The 17,194-nt window shown below is 42.5% G+C and overlaps 1 protein-coding gene across 5 annotated transcripts in view; it reads right to left on the bottom strand.

The window, feature by feature from the left end:
• Window positions 1–17,194, bottom strand: part of ARHGAP6 (Rho GTPase activating protein 6) — a 570,653-nt gene that overhangs the window by 60,461 nt on the left and 492,998 nt on the right. For all 5 annotated transcript variants that reach the window (XM_090063808.1, XM_090063818.1, XM_090063837.1 and 2 more), the window contains one exon: window positions 5,131–5,202. In XM_090063808.1, the coding sequence (XP_089919934.1) occupies window positions 5,131–5,202 (72 nt within the window). The remainder of the gene's footprint in view (window positions 1–5,130; window positions 5,203–17,194) is intronic.

Below are 17,194 nucleotides of genomic sequence, written 5' to 3'. Positions count from 1 at the left end.
GCCAATATGCTCCCTATGCAGTGGAAGGGAAAGCAAATCTGCAAACACAGCTATGATGCTGAACCTGTTGAGAAGGAACCTGGTTAAGCAGGATGCTGTCCTCATTGCCCTGAGAATCCACTTTACCTATTAGGCTAAATATTTACATAGCTGAGTGACCAAACAGAAAACACAGGCTGTATATTCACCCCCAAGAACTGTACCTTGTGCCCCAAGAGAGCAGTCCAGGCAGAGTAAATAGCAGTATAGCTACCATCCTTGTCCTGCTGAAAAGGCTGGGAGGGTGCTATAGAATGGTACAGAGGTAGAATTCCATACTACTGCAGCCGCGGACCTAGATTTCATTGGTTTATGGCCATTTCTCCATTTTATGGACCATGTCCCTAACTTAGGTGATACCTCCATCAACCTAGCAGACTTCAAGGAAAAAGAGAAAATAAGGACTATGGCTCACTGGCCTTGTAGAATTTTGCCCACAGGTTTATGCCACTGTACAATATTTTGTACGGGGCTAGGGACAGATATTACACATAAACTGGTTTAAGTGATCAGAAACTGGTTTGAACCTGTAACAGAATGTAAGTTCAGTACACATAAACCAGTTTCAAAATGGCTGAAACCAGGTAGAAATAAACCTAGTTTAATGCTGTATCAGACTTAACTGATTTAGCTAAACCTGGTTTATGCAATGTCTGTCCCAGACCCCTTCCTGGTTCAAGTTTAACCAGAGTCCCCCAGCATGCTCTCTGGGCTGGGCTCTCTGCTCCAGTGGCCTGAGCAGGGTCAGAGACATGGCAAGACACCAGCTGGCATGGCCCGGTTAAGGCAAAGTGGGCAGAGAGGGGGTTAATTCTTCCCTCCTTCCCCTCCCCGCCACTACATCCAGGGTCTGCAAGTCTGCTGGGAAGCAGTGGAGGTGGAGGTGGTGGCCAGGGCTGGCAAAACCAGTCCCTGGGGGCAGAAGGGACAGAGGGAAGAATTAACACCTGCCCCCTTCACCTTAATGGGGCCCTGTCAGGACAGTGTCTGGCCACATCCTGCCACTGGAGCAGCACGAGTATTGGGAACGGCAGGGTTAAACTAACATGGAAGGATTGACTCAGTTCAGGCTTAGGCTTTTTTAATATCTGTCCCTAGCCCAAGAGGGAAGGGTACAGGCTACTTCCATTATACTTACAGACAGCAAATTTAAAAAGGAGGAAAAAAGAAAAAGAAAGAGAGACAAGTTTGGAATAATCTGAAGGGAAAAAATATAGACTGAAAGTCCATGGAATCAGCTGGGTGACTATTAAAACAATACAAAAGAAAACAAAAAAATGTGGTTAAGATATGCATATCATAAAAAAGAAAAAGAAAATTAGGAAGCAGATAAAATACACAAGAATGAATAAGCACAATAACTTCTTGTAGCAACAGTTCAACACTACATAGCAAGATGCATTAGAAAGATATAATTAAAAATTATAAACTATATATTAATTAATTAAATATATAATTAAAAATCTAAGAAACACTAACAGAAATGACTATGAAGGCAACCAGATAATAGCCAAGTAATATGGTATGTACATTTATAAGGCATTTTACCCAAGAAGAAGAGGCATTAGAACACTCCTGAAAGTAAAACTGTAAGGAGTCACATTTTTTGGATAGTGAAAGAGACTCAGGTATTTATAATATTATCAAAATACGTAATTTATTTTTATATCTGGTACTATATTGAAAAATTAGTCATTAGCAGTTATAAGAAGTACATGATATTTGTTTAGAGTCTCAAAAAACACCAACTTTAAATAAATGCTTTTATAAGACAATATCAAAGTGGTACTAGCCACATGAGGTTAAAGACACCTATCATTTAAAAACTAGTTATAAATCTGAAGACAGATAAGTGGACAGCAGTTCCTTGCGTAAGGAACTGTTTTGTTACTATCTGGGAAATAGGATGGAAAGCAAAAAGGATTTCTCACAAAACTTCATTACTTTATTTGCTCAAGAATACAGAAGGTAGTGAGGAAAAACCCTACAATACTGTGCAGTGTAATGGGTGATTCAGTTCAGCAGATACACTCTTATTTACACTGACATAAACATCATAAAGTGTGCTTTGTCTTCTTGAAAACATAACTATATTAAACAAACACCTTAGTGATCAGATAACGTATTGTGTGGATCTGGTCAGTATTACATTAACATGTTTTTACTGACAAACACAAGCTTTTATTGATTTTTTCCATTTCTGTCATAGCAAAGATATACTGCGACTTGAGAGTGACCTGCAGTCTGTTCCTGCATATGAATCAGCAAAACTGTTTGATCAATTTCCAATTGCAGATAGTTTGCTCAAAGAGACAAGGGTGCTTGCTTAGTCCAATGTGATGGTTAATAAAGTGCCAAACTGTCTGTGTTTTCACACAGTCTAAGACTTCTGGTTTGCCATTTATTCCCTAGCCTTAGTGTGGTGACAATGTATGACCAATTTTGATGCAGCTGCCTGCATGTGGCTACTGCATTTCGTACATATGCAGGTTCCTTCTAAATAGTGCTGAACAGTTCAATAAATAAAAGAGATACAAGTCTATGGAAAATTTATAAGACAAATTAAACTAAAATGTGTTAATAAATACTAAAATGCAGAGTGAATAAGTAACCAACTGCATCACACTACAACCCAGTCACTTTTATTTTAAAGCTGATACTTGATTTTAAGAAATATCTGGCAATCAAAAATATAGGTAAAGCAATAAGACCCAAGGGATGAACATTTGATGCAAAGTGTATTTAGTAGGTAGTATGTATAATATAATTATGCTATTGAATAACCTTAATCAATGGGGAAAACAACAAATAAATCTAAAAAGTCAACATGCCAAGAGTCAAATTATTTTTCCTGAAAGTTATCAACAATCTTAATATAAGAAAGCTTTATTAAATGTTTTTTACATTTATTTTTCAAGCCAAGAACATAATATTCAGTTAATAAGACAAAAATATTATAATGAACAGGTATTTTTTCTAGAAATCTTCAAACAGGAATAGAAGTACAAAATACAATTTGGCCATATTTATATATCAAGTGATTTAGGAATCTAGGTACTGTTCTGGTTGATCCTTTACATATTAGCTTAAAAGTTGCTGTATCATGAATGTTTTTAGTCAATGGGTATTACCTTCACTGACAAGACTTTTGTAACATTCTGCTTAGACCAGGGGACAAGTGTCATGCATTCAATTTGAATTTGAATGTTTTGAGATGGAAACAACTTGGGAGACTGTGTAGGCAGAATCAGTTTTACCTTACAGCCGCATCCACATAAGCATGAATGTTTGGTTCCCTGGGGACAATTAGCAGCACCACACCTTGCCACCAAATGCCCCCAGGGAACACCTGTACCACACACCCTGGGGTGCAGGCAGGTTACTCCGCGTGGGCTAGGGGAGGCTGGGATCATCACTGGACTGGCCCCAACAGCTTTACCTGAGGTCCTAGGGGCCTCCTGAGGCTGCAGTAGCAGCGATCCTGCCGCTCAGTGTGGCTCTGGCCAGCCAAGCTCTGATTCTGAGTGGCACATACTGCCCCTGTATGCACTACTCTGGTTTTTTTTTGCATGGGGTTTTTTGATTCCTGGATATCCAGGGGTCAAACCACTCCCCCCCTGCACTGCTCCCTTCCGGTGCAGAGAATACCTAAATGTGCGGCACCACATACCACACAGCCTTGCTCATCTGGATGCATGGGCAACTGGTGCCTCGAGACAGTGACAATGCGGGGGGGTGAGGGGCGGTCCTCTGCTCCAGCGGTCCTGCTTCCTGGCCCGCGCTCACAGTGGGGGCATTGGTGCTCCTGCCTGCCCCCCTGCCTGTTGCCTGAACAGGGAACACAGCCTGACAGGGAGTGCACCAGTGCATCCCTGTGCACTACCTACACATCGCTGCTGTCTGGACACAGCCTACCTGTCTGTTGGGAGAGGGTTTGGAGGCAAATGTAGAACAAAAGGACAGAAGCAATGAAGCTCATGAGACAAACTAAGCGGGGAGCTCCAGACACACAGAGGAAGAGCCAGGCAGAAGAACAGAAAAGACAAGCAGTATGCTTTGGCATGATATGGATATGGGAGCAACCATGGCTGAAATGGCAAATTGGGTAGAAAAACTCCATGGTTCAGAAGTAAACCATAAGCTGCACAGGAGGATTCTGGACCACCCCAGAGAACCTCAACTCAGACCAAAGAATACTCCAGAATTATGAGAAAACAGGGGCATAGAAATGAATACAGTGTTCATTATTTTTGTCCATATCTACCTATTCTTTGTGTTGCTAATAAAAACCAATAATATTAGAATCTTGATCCACATTCATTTGTGTCCAAATGCTTGTATACACTTGTATGCTGTATACTTTCACTATTGTGTGCAGATTACCTCTAGATTAAATTATACCAGAAAATCCACTTACCTGAAATTCTGAGGATGGGAGGGGAGAATTTAAACCATGAGGAAACCAGAGGGATTAGCAGAGTCTAGTGGTTCTCAACCTTGTTTGTCCCAGGCAACCTCTCTTTAGACTCAAGCCCCATCCCCTGGAAAATGTCAGAACTTTGTTTTCACTCATTTTTGACTCCAGAAAAACAGAATAATTCTTCTGTTCCAAAGAGTTTTGGATTTATCTTATAAATCAAGGTTGTGTGCCTAAGTGGCAACCTTGATTTCAAGGCATCCCAGGGTTAAGAATCACTGGTCTAGGGAGACTGAACATGTATTCAAAAAGTATGTCTAGAAACCTCAAGCTGAGGGCGGTGCCTGGAATTAATCAAGAGTCTGTCCAAGCAGGGAGTTCACTTGAATCTATTTGAAACTGAATGTTCAGTAGTAGTGTTATTTTGACACATATTAAACAATTATTTCTGATTTTTTTTTAATGCTTACTTGGGTAACAAGAGTTGATGTTACAAATCATGGCAGCAATGAAAAGCTACTTTATAAAATATATTTTTTTTCCCTTGAGGAACAAATATCTGGATAATATACACTTAGGTAACACAGTCCAACCATTGAAGATATACATAGCAATTTCCTAAACAAAATATACAGCTTTTAGGTAAAGATATACTGATTTTATTGTTGTTGTACCTCTGTCTCTGATTCTGTCCTTCCCTAATGAGTCCAGTTTCTTTCTTAATGATTTCTTCCTCTTTTGTCCATCTGTAGGAGAAAGGATAAGAAATACATAAGAAGGAAGAATAAAGAAGTGTTGCATATGCACATACAGAGGCTCAGATTGTCTATGTTACCTGAGTGAGCACATAGAGAAAGGGAAACGTACAGGTTTTTTTTTCCTTTCGTGTGTCTCGTAAGTGCCAGAGGCAGTCACAGGGAAGCACAGAGATTGTTTCTTTTGTGTGCCACAAACATGGAAAGGTGCAAAAAAGGGGGCAATAGTATGCATACCCACACACGCCAGATTGCATATAGTGGAAGCTGATGAATTTATGCATCAGTACTAGATTCTGCTGGAAGAATGGTAGGAAGCAGGTTCTCCAATTCTAAACAGTACTTATGCCTCATCATCATCAGCCATATTACAGTTACACTGACACAGAGTTGCTATCTTGTGGGATGAGTCAACAAATCCCAAGTATGAATTCTCCAGAGCAGTAGGTTCACTTGGTTGGCAAATGACCCAGCTTCAAAACCTGATTCCTCAGATAATAAGCTTGCAATCTGAGCATGGCATGTCCTGATTAGTCAGACAGAGAAGAATTTTAGAACAATTGTTTCAATATAGCATATTTTCCCAAGGGTTTTTAACATGTTAGGCACTGAAGATTTTGTGCAAGGTAGGCAGGTTTATTCTTGAAACAACTATGTCAAAAGGTTGGCTACCACTATTTCCTGCAGCATCATTTTTTATAATGAAAAGTCAAAGAAAATGACATTTTTATTAGGTGTAAACACAATACTGAAGGTTATGTACCTGCTTTAACATGTCATCTTAAACATCCTAATCCCAGAGAAATATAATAGACCTACACTGAATGTATGCACTACCTGAACTAGTGATTAATGGCTGTTTACTCTGACCTTGCTCTGTTTGTAATACTATTATATACTGCAAAAGGAAACTTTGAATACCTCCAATTAATCTGTATGGTGGGAAAGACAACAAGTAATTTGCCTCAACATGTTTTCTTACATCAAGTCAAAGGCACAAACAATGTTTTATGCTTAGGAGCTTATTATATGGGATTCAAAGGGACCTTCTTGGTCCTTGACATCAGTTCCCAAAGACATCTTTTTCCCCATTCAAACATTTACCAAGCTTTATCTTGAAACTGGTTAGTGGTTTTGCCCTCTCTGTACCTATTGGAAGACAGTTTCAGAATGTTGTAACTCTGACTGTTAGAAACTTTTCAATTTCCGGCCTAAATATGTCTACAGCCACTTTATACAGATGTGCGCTTGTGCCAACATTGTCTTTTACCTCAAATAACTTGTTTTCCTTCCCTGATATATTTTTATACTGAAGTCATATCCCCTCTCTCAATCCTTACTTTGCCAGCATGAACTAGTCAAATGCTTCAGCTCTCCTTTCATTGTATGGGCCCTCATTTGCCCCGATCCTAACAGCCCTTTTCTCAACCTGTTCCAGTTTGAGGTTATTTTTCTTGACCAAACACCAACTGTACACAGCATTACAGACATTGTCCTACAACAGCTTTGTACTTGCTCCTTTGCCTGTTTCACAGATGCATCAGAGTCGTCCTGTGATTAATATACCCAGGTCTTTCTCCTTCTCTGTCACTTCAAATACGTGGGCTGCAAGCTTACAGATGAAATTCTTCTTTGTCTAACAGCATGCTTTGCACTCTATACTTACAGGCAAGGGACAGACATTACACATAAACCGGTTTAAGTGATCAGAAACTGGTTTAAACCTGTAACAAAACAGATGTTCAGTGCATATAAACCAGTTTGAAAATGGCTAAAACCAGTTTGAGATAAACCTGGTTGAATGTAGACTTAACTGATTTGGGTCAAACTGGTTTATGCAATGGTTAAGTTAAACCAGACTCCCCCAGCATCCTCTCTGGGCTGAGCTCTGTGATCCACAGCAGAGCTGGCCCCTCCCCTCTACTCCCTGGCTGCAGCTCCCACAGGTGTTTGCTTGGCTTCCCCCTGTTACCCCATCCCCTCTGCCTTACACAGGCACCTCTCAGCATTAGCTAGCATACCACATGCTGGCTATGGTCCCTGCTGTGGAAGACTGGTTCCTTCCTTGGAAAAGCTGTTTAAGAAGAGCTTGAACTAATGGAGAAAGGCTATGTTTTCTGATGGGTGATAAACACTGAATTAGAGGATAAACACTGTGTTATCAACTCAGTAGACTGTACAGGAGGAGGTGGGGGGAACCCCTCCCTAATCAGAGCATCCTGCCAAGGCCTGGCGACACACCCCTCAGCTCAGCATCAGAAGGGAAGGGAGGACTGCTCTAGTGCCTCCCCCCCGCTTCTAACCTGAGCCACTGCAGGCATGTGGCTGCATTTCTGGGATGTCTATGCAGTTACAAACCAGTTTAGCCTAGCTAAATTAGACTAATTTGGAAAGACTGAATCAATTCAGGCTCAGGTTTTTTGAATGTCTGTCCCTAGCCACAAAGTTTTTCAGCAGGTGCATTACAGTCTAATTAACAGTATTACTCATTCTTCAAAGCAGTGGTTCTTAAACTTTTTTGTACCAGGACCCATTTGTAAACATCAATGGCCGGTCTTGACCCAGTGCCCCTCACTCTCCACCTGCTGCCTCCACCCCCACCTCCAGACCCCATCTCCCCAGTATGTGGGGCATAGAGTGGGTGTTTGGGGTGGGGAAGTGTATGTGGGGTGCGGGGGGGGGGAACCCAGGCAGCCTCTTGCAGGTTGGAACTCTGACAGCCTGCAAAGGGGAAAGCCATGGTTTCCCATGTTTTTTACCTTTAAGGGAGAATCCATTTTTAAACTTTGATCCATTTTTAAAGTTTGTTCATAACCCTTTCATAATATTCTTGTGACCAGCTTTTGGGTCACAACCTAAAAACAGGTTGAAACGCTGCTTTAAAGGGTACCCACAATACCACTGGCTAGATAAAGCTGTTTCTGTACACTTTTTGATATAAAATGGTAATACTGTCTCTGTATATGTTATGTTACAGAACATACATCTTCAAATTCAGCTGTTAAATGCACTACCGGAAATCCATTTATAATTAAAAAGGCCTGCACCTGCATTTCTCTCTTCTTTTTGAAAAGATGAGATTTGTCTTTCAATCAGGGCATTTTAATGATTTGAATTCCAGTTCTACAGTAGACTTTTGATAAATGACTAATCCATCTTGGCTGCTTACAGACATGAAAAGAAACCTCAGTGCTTTACTTTCAGCTCAGTACTGCTCAGACCAGCTGGGCTGCCTCCCACCCCCGGCGCGATGTAACGTGGGGTCTCGGGAAGCAGCCCAGCTCGGCCGTCTTCCGCTCCCAGTGTGATGTAGCAGGGGGCATTGGGAAGCAGTCCAAATGGGCTGCCTCCCATCCCCTGCCAGATCTTGCACTGAGGTTGGGAAGTTAACCCAGCTGGACTAACTTCTCATCCCCAGCCTATGGTCAAAACATTTCAACTTTTTAAACGTTTCGACCAACCTCAGTTTTTTTTGAGGCTATTAAGACGGCCTTTGTTTTGTTCCAATTTTACTGTTTCAACCTCAAAATTGGTTGAAACAGTGTCAGAATGAAACAGTTGGTGAAATTTTGCACAGCCCTACTAAATACAAGGAGAATGGATCCAACCACAAATTAAGACAATTTGTCTAGAACAAGTGAATAAATATAGATATAGCCCTTTGATTTTGATACAAAGAATAGGCTGATTACCCTTAGTTGCAAATTTTAAACTCAGGAAACCTTTTCTCAGAAAATTACTTGCATGAATAGACCCTTTGATTTCAGTTTTAGAATAACTAATCAGTAAGGGCACCTATACATGTGCATCAAGGCTGCTCCAGTGCGCTGTAATTACACTTGATTAACTGAGTCTTCTGGAGCATGGTAATTACTGCATCACATGCATCTGTGTCCCTGCACTGAAAAATGGCGGCAGGAGCACTTTAACTAAAGGTCGTTCAACAAGCTTTAGTTAAAGAGCCCCCACCGCCATTTTTCAGTGTGGGGTGCTCTGGACACTTTAATTAAAGCAGCTTTCAGAGCCCCCCTAACTGAAATGCTCCCCCCCCCGACACACACACACTCCTGGAGCACATGTGTGAATGGCTTATAGGATGGGATGAACATGAATGTTTTCTATATTGACAACCAGGTGATGAAGAGCAGCACTCTGGAAATGGGTATTATAACTTGAATTAGAAATTGAACCATCATCCCTTGAATCAAATGATTACCTGCAATACAGAGGGTTTGACACAGTGTCCTAGGAAGTCCTTTATGTCTGGAGATCCTGCTTGCTAACTATGTGTGTATATCCAGTTGATTCTCCCTCCCCTTCCACATAATTCTTGTGGATTGGAACATCTGTCTTATTGCTCACACTCAGAAGCCAGGAGTTAGCTCCAGGGAGAGACTATGTAGATTGGGAATGTTACACACTTTGATTTTTTATCTTACCAGGTTTCTGTCAGCAGAGAACTGGGGTACGTAAAACTCCACTTTCCTTCTCCCTGCTCTCTGGTAGTCAGCATAATCCCCCCGCTCCCTCTGCCCAATGATCTAAAGAAGCTCATTATGCCTCTGTCTTCTCCAAACTTATCTATTTAAGCTCACTATTCCTCTATCTTCTCTAAACTGAGCTACTTAAAAGCAAATTGCTCATTGAGAATGATAGGGAGACAGGTAGGAACAGAGCGCTGCAACCTGCCACCCTGAGCCACTGCCACTTGCCAAGAGTGGGGGAGGTGAAAAGCTTGCCCTGCTATCAGCACCCCCCACTGCTGCCACATCCAAGGGGTGGCCTGCCCCCCCCGGCCCTGCTCCTTGGAAGTGGTGGTGGCGCGGGGTGCTGGCAGTGCATTGCTGGCTTCGCCTCCTTGCTCCATCCCCACCATCATGGCAGCGCTTCGCTGTGCCAGTCCATCCCCACTATACCCCTCTGCCAGGGACAGAGCACCACTGTGACAGCAGAGACAAAGCTAGCCACTGCCTCTAAGGAGCAGGGCTGGGGGGTCGAGGCCAGAGCAGGGGGGCTGAGGTCAGCACTGTGCTGCCAGCACCTTGCACCACCACTGCCTCCAAGGAGCAGGGCCGGGGGGGGGAGGGTGCCAACACCACTGGCCTCGCTCCCTCCCTACTTCATCCTCTCCATCATGGTTGTGCTCCGCCATTCCAGTCTGTCCCTCCTGTACCCCTCTGCCTCCAAGGAGCATGGCGGGGGGGGGGGCCGAGGCCAGCTCCACTGGCCTTGCCCCCCCACTCTGGCCCTTCAGTCCCAGCTGTCATGGTCATGTCTGTCTGTCTGTGCAGAGCACTCTAATTGGTTGTTTCAGTAAGCATTATGATTGGCTGCCGAGACAACCAATCAGAGTGCTCATAAAGCATTATGGACAGACAGACAAACTAAGGCTTTTATTCTATTAGAATAGGTTGCTTTTTTTGGTTTTACTCTAGTTCAGAGTAAAAGCTTTTCAGAATAAGGATTCTCTTTGCATTACGTGTGTATATCCAGGCTGCCTGAAGGGAGCGCATTCGGATACAATACAGATCAGAGAAACTTGAACAATCACATATTCAAGCTCGTTAACTAGTGCTAAATGCCCTCTAGGCATCTTAAAGTTATGTCACTTGAGGTGAGGATTATTTTTGACCTGTGCCAGGCAGCTTGATTCAGCATAACTTCTAAATGTTCCAAGGAGATAAAACCACTAATATGTGGTCCTCCAGGATCCCAGGAGGCACCACCCCCGGTTGATTAGCTGTCTTCCTGGAGTCTGATACCCCTGCAATGACAGGCTGGACAGAAAAGCAGTGACTACTGAGTGAAGGGAGGAAGCAGGGTGGAGAGCTGTCAGGCTGCAGGGAGGCCCACTAGGGGCACATAGGCAAAGCAGAGGAAAGTAAAGGGGATGAGAAGGAGGGAAGCTGCTGAGGTGCAGGAAGGTCCAGCAAGACACACACCCACACAGCCCCAGCACACACACATACACACACACGCTCCATCCCCAGACTTGCTTTTGACTCCTGTTGCAGCTGAGCAGCACAGATAGGGTATGGAGATGGCTGTGACAGAGGGTGGTGGGGAGAGAGGGGCATATCTGACTGCTTGGGTCTGCACAGAGGTAGGTGCACATGAGGGACAGGGTGGGGTGGGGAGAGGGAGGGAGTATATTTATGCATGCACCCTCTGCTTGAATAATTCTAACCAGGAAAAGCATGGAGTACAGATGCCTCCTCAGCCTGATGAAGGGTACTTGTACCCAAAAGCTTGCAAAGAAGAATTTTCCCACTATTTGAGTTGTTCTAATAAAATATATCAGATTTATACAAAGAACCTTGTCAGGCTAACTTGTGGTGTGCCTGCCAACAAGGCTGCCCCCAACTGTTTTAAAATACTGAGAAATAACCATATTCAGTTAAATAGATTTTTGGCTCTTTTGAGAGTCAGGTACCTGAATACACTGATATCTAGGAGTTCTCAAAGTAACCATCAAATAGTCCTACCCACATGAACCTCCCTTCCCTGTGTATCTGAGGCAAAGGCCATTGCAATCAATAGGGGCCTTTCCACTGAATTCATTAACACAGGTTATGCCTCGAGGAGTCTAACAAAGGGTGCCTGGAGTCTGATAAGGTTAAGTACAGCTCAGCTAGAATTTAAGTTGTCATTGACCTGGTCCTGAACCTTGCAAAGTGTGAATTTCAGTCTAAGTTAGGGAGAGGTCATGCAAAGTAAATAGTATATGATTATGTTATTCCATATGTAATTATGATTATGTAATGCACTTAAACGACAGTGTAAAGTTCAGTGTTGCACTCAGTGCCCATTGAGTTTGGCAAGCTCTCTTCTGGAGTGCTGTCTCATTCCATGCTGGGTATTCACAGGTCATTATTTCATGCAAATCTACAGTGTACAAGAAAACTCCACACCCCATGCATTTATGTAGTACAGAGAAACCAGAGACTGGACATCTCATCCCTGGGCTATTTGCTCTCCACTTTCTGTGCCTCCTCTGTACCCACATGAAACCTGTATTCTTTGTTACTTTTTTAAAAGCATGGATGGAAATGGCTCCTGAGCCACCCTTATCTTAAGCCTGGTGCTTAGAACACTCTTTTGGAAGGAAGAAGATGTGGGTTTGAAACCTTTCTTCAGGCTGATTCATGCTTAAAATTCAGGTCTCTCAGAGATCTAAGCTGAGCCCAGAAGGGGAATTCAGCCTGTGAATCCTATTCTTATAGAGGAGAGCCTATGTCTGGGAAAGAAGAAGAATTTCAGAAATCCCCTTTCCCCCTCTCCAAATGAATCCTATTAGCTGGAGTGCAGGCTGTTGTGAATCACATTCCGAAGCACCTAACTCTCCCCATGCACTATGTAAGGGATATATATTATAGGAAAGCAGGGCTGGAAGGGACTTCACAAAGTTGCCCAGTCCAGTCTCCTGCTCAAAGTTGGATCATCCCTGACTATTCCATCTCAATGAAGTGTCTGTCTAACCCAGTGGTTATAAACCTTTTTGGATGGTGGGCCACATGGGCAGTCCCTGTGAGGGCAGGATCCAGCTGGTGGACCCAATCCAGTACCCACAGGGGGGTTGGGGGCCACCCAACCCTGATTCAGCTCAATGGGGGAAAGGGGCTTGGACTGGCCGGGGGGGGCGGGGGGAGGGGAGTCCCACCCATCCCAGAAAGCATGCGGGGATGTCTGGTTTATCTTAAACCAGCAAGGGGTCTGGGACAGACATTGCATAAATTGGTTTGAGCCAAATCAGTTAAATCTGACACTACATTCAACCAGGTTTATCTCAAACTAGTTTCAGCCATTTTCAAACTGGTTTATGTGCATTGAACATCTGTCCTGTTACAGTTTCTGATCACTTAAACAGGTTTATGTATAATGTCTGTCCCTAGCCTGAGAGGGTTACTGAGTAAAGAAATAAACTCATTTATTTGGCATGCTCCTTTATCTACAAATTGTGTTTCTTATCCATTTAGGGAAGAAAATTTTGGCCAGTTATACAATTGAAAGTTATTTTCACAAGGCCTAAAGGGGTTATCTGGAAGGTAAATACTATCCTGCAGCTCATCTATCAAACAAGAATGAGATGATAATTTTGATAATGAGTGGAGTGTGATGTTATATTTCTCTAATGTAGCTTTATGGATTGTAATTTTCATTTACTGAAATATTACTAAACAAGTAAAATCATGTGTAAAGAATTTGAGTATGTTTACTTAAAATTTGTGTCTGAAAAATAATTACAAATGACAAGTTTCTTGTCTCCCATGAATTTTCATGAGATTTTCTCATTACAAACTTTTGTACTAGCCTTAACTCCTCAACCAGGGATTCAAAAGTCAAGCTGCATTCTTTCTGGTTTGTAGATCATCACCAGTAATAAGGACTCTGCAATCAGAAAGGAGTTACCAATTCTATTGACAATGCATGGTGGTATAAATTCTTCCTCATTCTTTTAAAGCTGTCCTTTTTAGTCATAACCCCTTCTTCTGGTCACAAAATAAAGCAGATTTTGCTTCTCAATACACATATGGATCAGATCCATTAAGAAAGATGCTGTTGTTTTAACTTAGTCATTTTTCTGACCATAACTACACTTTTAATAAAACTTGCATGATATTTTTTTTTAGATTAACGTGCTGTTGAAATGTATTGTCTCCATATAGTAACTTTTAAAACTCTGCCAGCTGCAACACAGAAGGAAGGTAAACATTTTTTTTCCTTAGTGGGACACAGGCCAAAAACTTTTTGCCCCACAGGACATAAAATCATCGTAAATATTGAAGCACTTTGCCACAGTTGTCTCTCTTCTCTCTCTGTCATTCAACCCCAATTTTCTCTCTCTGCCATTCAACCCCTACACCATGGTTTATTACAGACTCAGACCCCTCAAAACTACTGAAATTTGCATTTTGCATACTCTTTTGGCTGAAGGTCTGTTATTTTTACTTTATTCTAAGTATTATTTTTTATTTTATGCCCCATACCTCTCTGCCTACTAGCCTATGGTTTAACAAGCAAACAGAATATGGTAATAACACCCCAGACTGTTACATGATAAAACACCTGTTAAATAGATACCAAAAGGCACTAAATACACATGCTTTTTTTTTTTTTTTAACATGTTCTTTTGGTATTTTTAAAAGTCATGAAAAGTATTTCAAGTGCAATGCTGACCATTACTGAAAGCCTGCTTTAGGATTATAAGAGATTCACCCTTGGACTTTTAGGCGAGAGACAGAAGTTGCATATAAACTGGTTTAAGAGATCAGAACCTGAGTTAAACCTGTAACAGAACATAAATGCAGTGCACATAAACCAGTTATAAAATGGCTGAAACTGGTTTAAGATAAACCTAGTTTAATGTAAGCTTAACTGATTTGGGTCAAACTGATTTATGAAACTTCTGTCCCAGACCCCTTCCTAGTTCAAGTTAAACCACAGGTCCCCAGCATCCCAGTATCTTTTGCAGCCCTGGACTTGGCTATGTTGTCTGTTCCAGCAGAGATGGGTTGTGGGAGAGGCAAGGACTGTCCCTGCCCCAGGCAAACCCTGGCTGGGGTCTGGGGCCAGGGAAGAGGGTTAAACCCCCCTTCCCACAGTTAAACCCTGCTTCCCCCAAATACACTTACTGAAAGTTAATCCAGAGGCACCTGGAAGCAGGAAGAGGAAGTGAACACAGCCCATGCTGGCTACCTGCCAGAGAGCCCTACTTTAGCACCCCCTACCTTCTGTCCTGAGCCACTGTAGGCATGTGACTGCACCAGCATCAAAAGTACATGTGTGCCCAGCTGTTTCTCAATTTAATCTCTGAAGCTTAGACTAACCTGCAAAGACTGAATCGATTCAGCCTCAGGCTTTTTGACCATTTTTACTTAGTCCTGATGCTTTTCATCAATTACTAAGAACCAAATGTAATAAAAGATTTAATACAGGTGTTGCAGCACCGATTCCTTTGGCCTCTGGTCCCTGTAATGGAACAGCAAATTTAGAATTAGGTGCCTAAATTCCTTATGTGGTGCATGGAGAAAATTAGGTGCTTCAAAAGGGTGATCAAAAAGCATCCTACTGGATGGAGAACTGCCTAGAGCTACCCAATAAGAAGCATTTAGTATAGGGCTATAGCATAATAGGAAAATAGGGCAAGAGGAGATCTCACAAAATCATTTAATACAGCCTCTATCTGAAATTCCACTTGGAGCTTTAGCACCTGAGTCAAACTAAATTTGAGGCACTTCCATTCCTTGGAGCCTTGAGTTGTTTTCTGAGGGTACCAGCTTTCTCTCAAAAAATTAGAAGAGTGCATGCTATGGTGGTGATAGTGTCCACCTTTAACATAGTAGCCAAAGGGATGCAACATTCACCCAGGAAGTGAAAGAACCACGTTTAAAAGCCTCTTCAGTCTGAGGGAATTCAAATGGGGGTGATATCCTGCCCCTCCTAGGACAGTGTTCTAAAAACTGTGCCATAGAGTACTGTGGGGTGGCGGACCCCCCCACCTCTCCAGATGAAGCTTGGCCAGTGGGCAGCAATGAATACAAGATGCATGGAAACAGAAGGAGAGGGGGCAAGATGCACATGACAGGGCTCATCTACATGAGACATTTACTGTGGAGTAGATAATATAGCTCCACGGTAAATGTCTTGCATCTACACGTGTGGCCCTATTATGCTGCAGAAACTAATTAACTCTGCAGCAAGGTAGTAACAAGTATTTGTAAAACTTGTAAATACAAGTACCCTGCTGTAGTGGCTAACCCACCCACCCTGTGAGGCAGTGGTTTGTAGGGGAGGTGTAAGCATCGTAGGATGCGGGGGGACTGTGAGTTAACTTGAATTTGGAGGGGATCTGAGACAGAAGTTCAATAAACCAATTTAACCTAAATCAGTTAAGTCTGATACTACATCTATCCAGGTTTATTTAAAGTGGTGTTGGCCATTTTAAAAGCAGTTTATGTGTACTGAATTTCTGTTGTGTTACAGATCTGAACCAGTTTCCAATCACTTATACTGGTTCATGTGTAATTTTGGTCCCTAGCCTCTGCTCCTTTCAGATTCAACACTTACTGTTTAGTTCATTACAAAAACACATAGCCTGTATAATGTGGCCTATGTAATGATGTTATCACAACTTTAACTCCTTCATACCTCAAAGGTTTTTGGTTGTTGCTTTTGGTTTTTTGTATTTTAATTGTTCATCCTGTATATGAATGCAGTTATTTGAACAAAGTTTCTGAATCCCCTTGGAAGCACAGGGCTGACAAGTAGTTAATCACTGTTGCAATCTTCACCTACAGCTGGTCACTCATTTTAAAGTAAAAAAGTCACCTTTTAGACTACTATTAATCAAATCAAAGAATGAAATCTGTAATGTCAAGCTACATTAGAACCTATCTGATTAGGTTAAAATAAAGGTCGCCCACACCTACAGTCCCCCCCCCAGCAATCGCCCCACACCTACCCACACACCAACCCACATCCCTCCAAACACACCCATCCACCTTCCCCCACATCCTTTCCCACTCCCTTCCTGCAAACACCACATCCCCCTGTCACACACCCATCATGTGCGAATGTGCGAAGAAAATCAAAAGTACACATCAACACAAATAGATAGCTAGAATTTACTTTATCATGATGAGAGAGACACTGGTAGGCTTCCACATTGCTTTAACATTGTATATATAAATATAAATAAATCATTGCCCAGCTGAGTGCTGTCTCTCTCTCTCTGGGGGGTGTGTGTGTGTGTGTGTGTGTGGTCTTCTGTTTTAATTGTGGAAAAGCATGGATTTGGGGGTATTTTAAAAAATGGATTTGGGATACTGCTGCAGCAGTCCAGCTAGCACAAGGGGCATTGTCCCCAGGTCCCAAATGGATACAGTGTCCCCAGCTCCCAATTGGAAGCTCCTGAGAGCGAGCAGCCCTGAGCTGCTTGTAGGGCAGCTTTTTGTACGGATGGGGCCAGGACAGAGCAGCTCTT

Source organism: Crocodylus siamensis, chromosome 1 (assembly GCF_052110815.1).
Source record: "Crocodylus siamensis isolate JL-2025a chromosome 1, ASM5211081v1, whole genome shotgun sequence".
NCBI lineage: Eukaryota > Metazoa > Chordata > Crocodylia > Crocodylidae > Crocodylus > Crocodylus siamensis.
The sequence above is the reverse complement of the archived record's forward strand: the minus strand, read 5'-3'. Positions and strand labels throughout refer to the sequence as shown.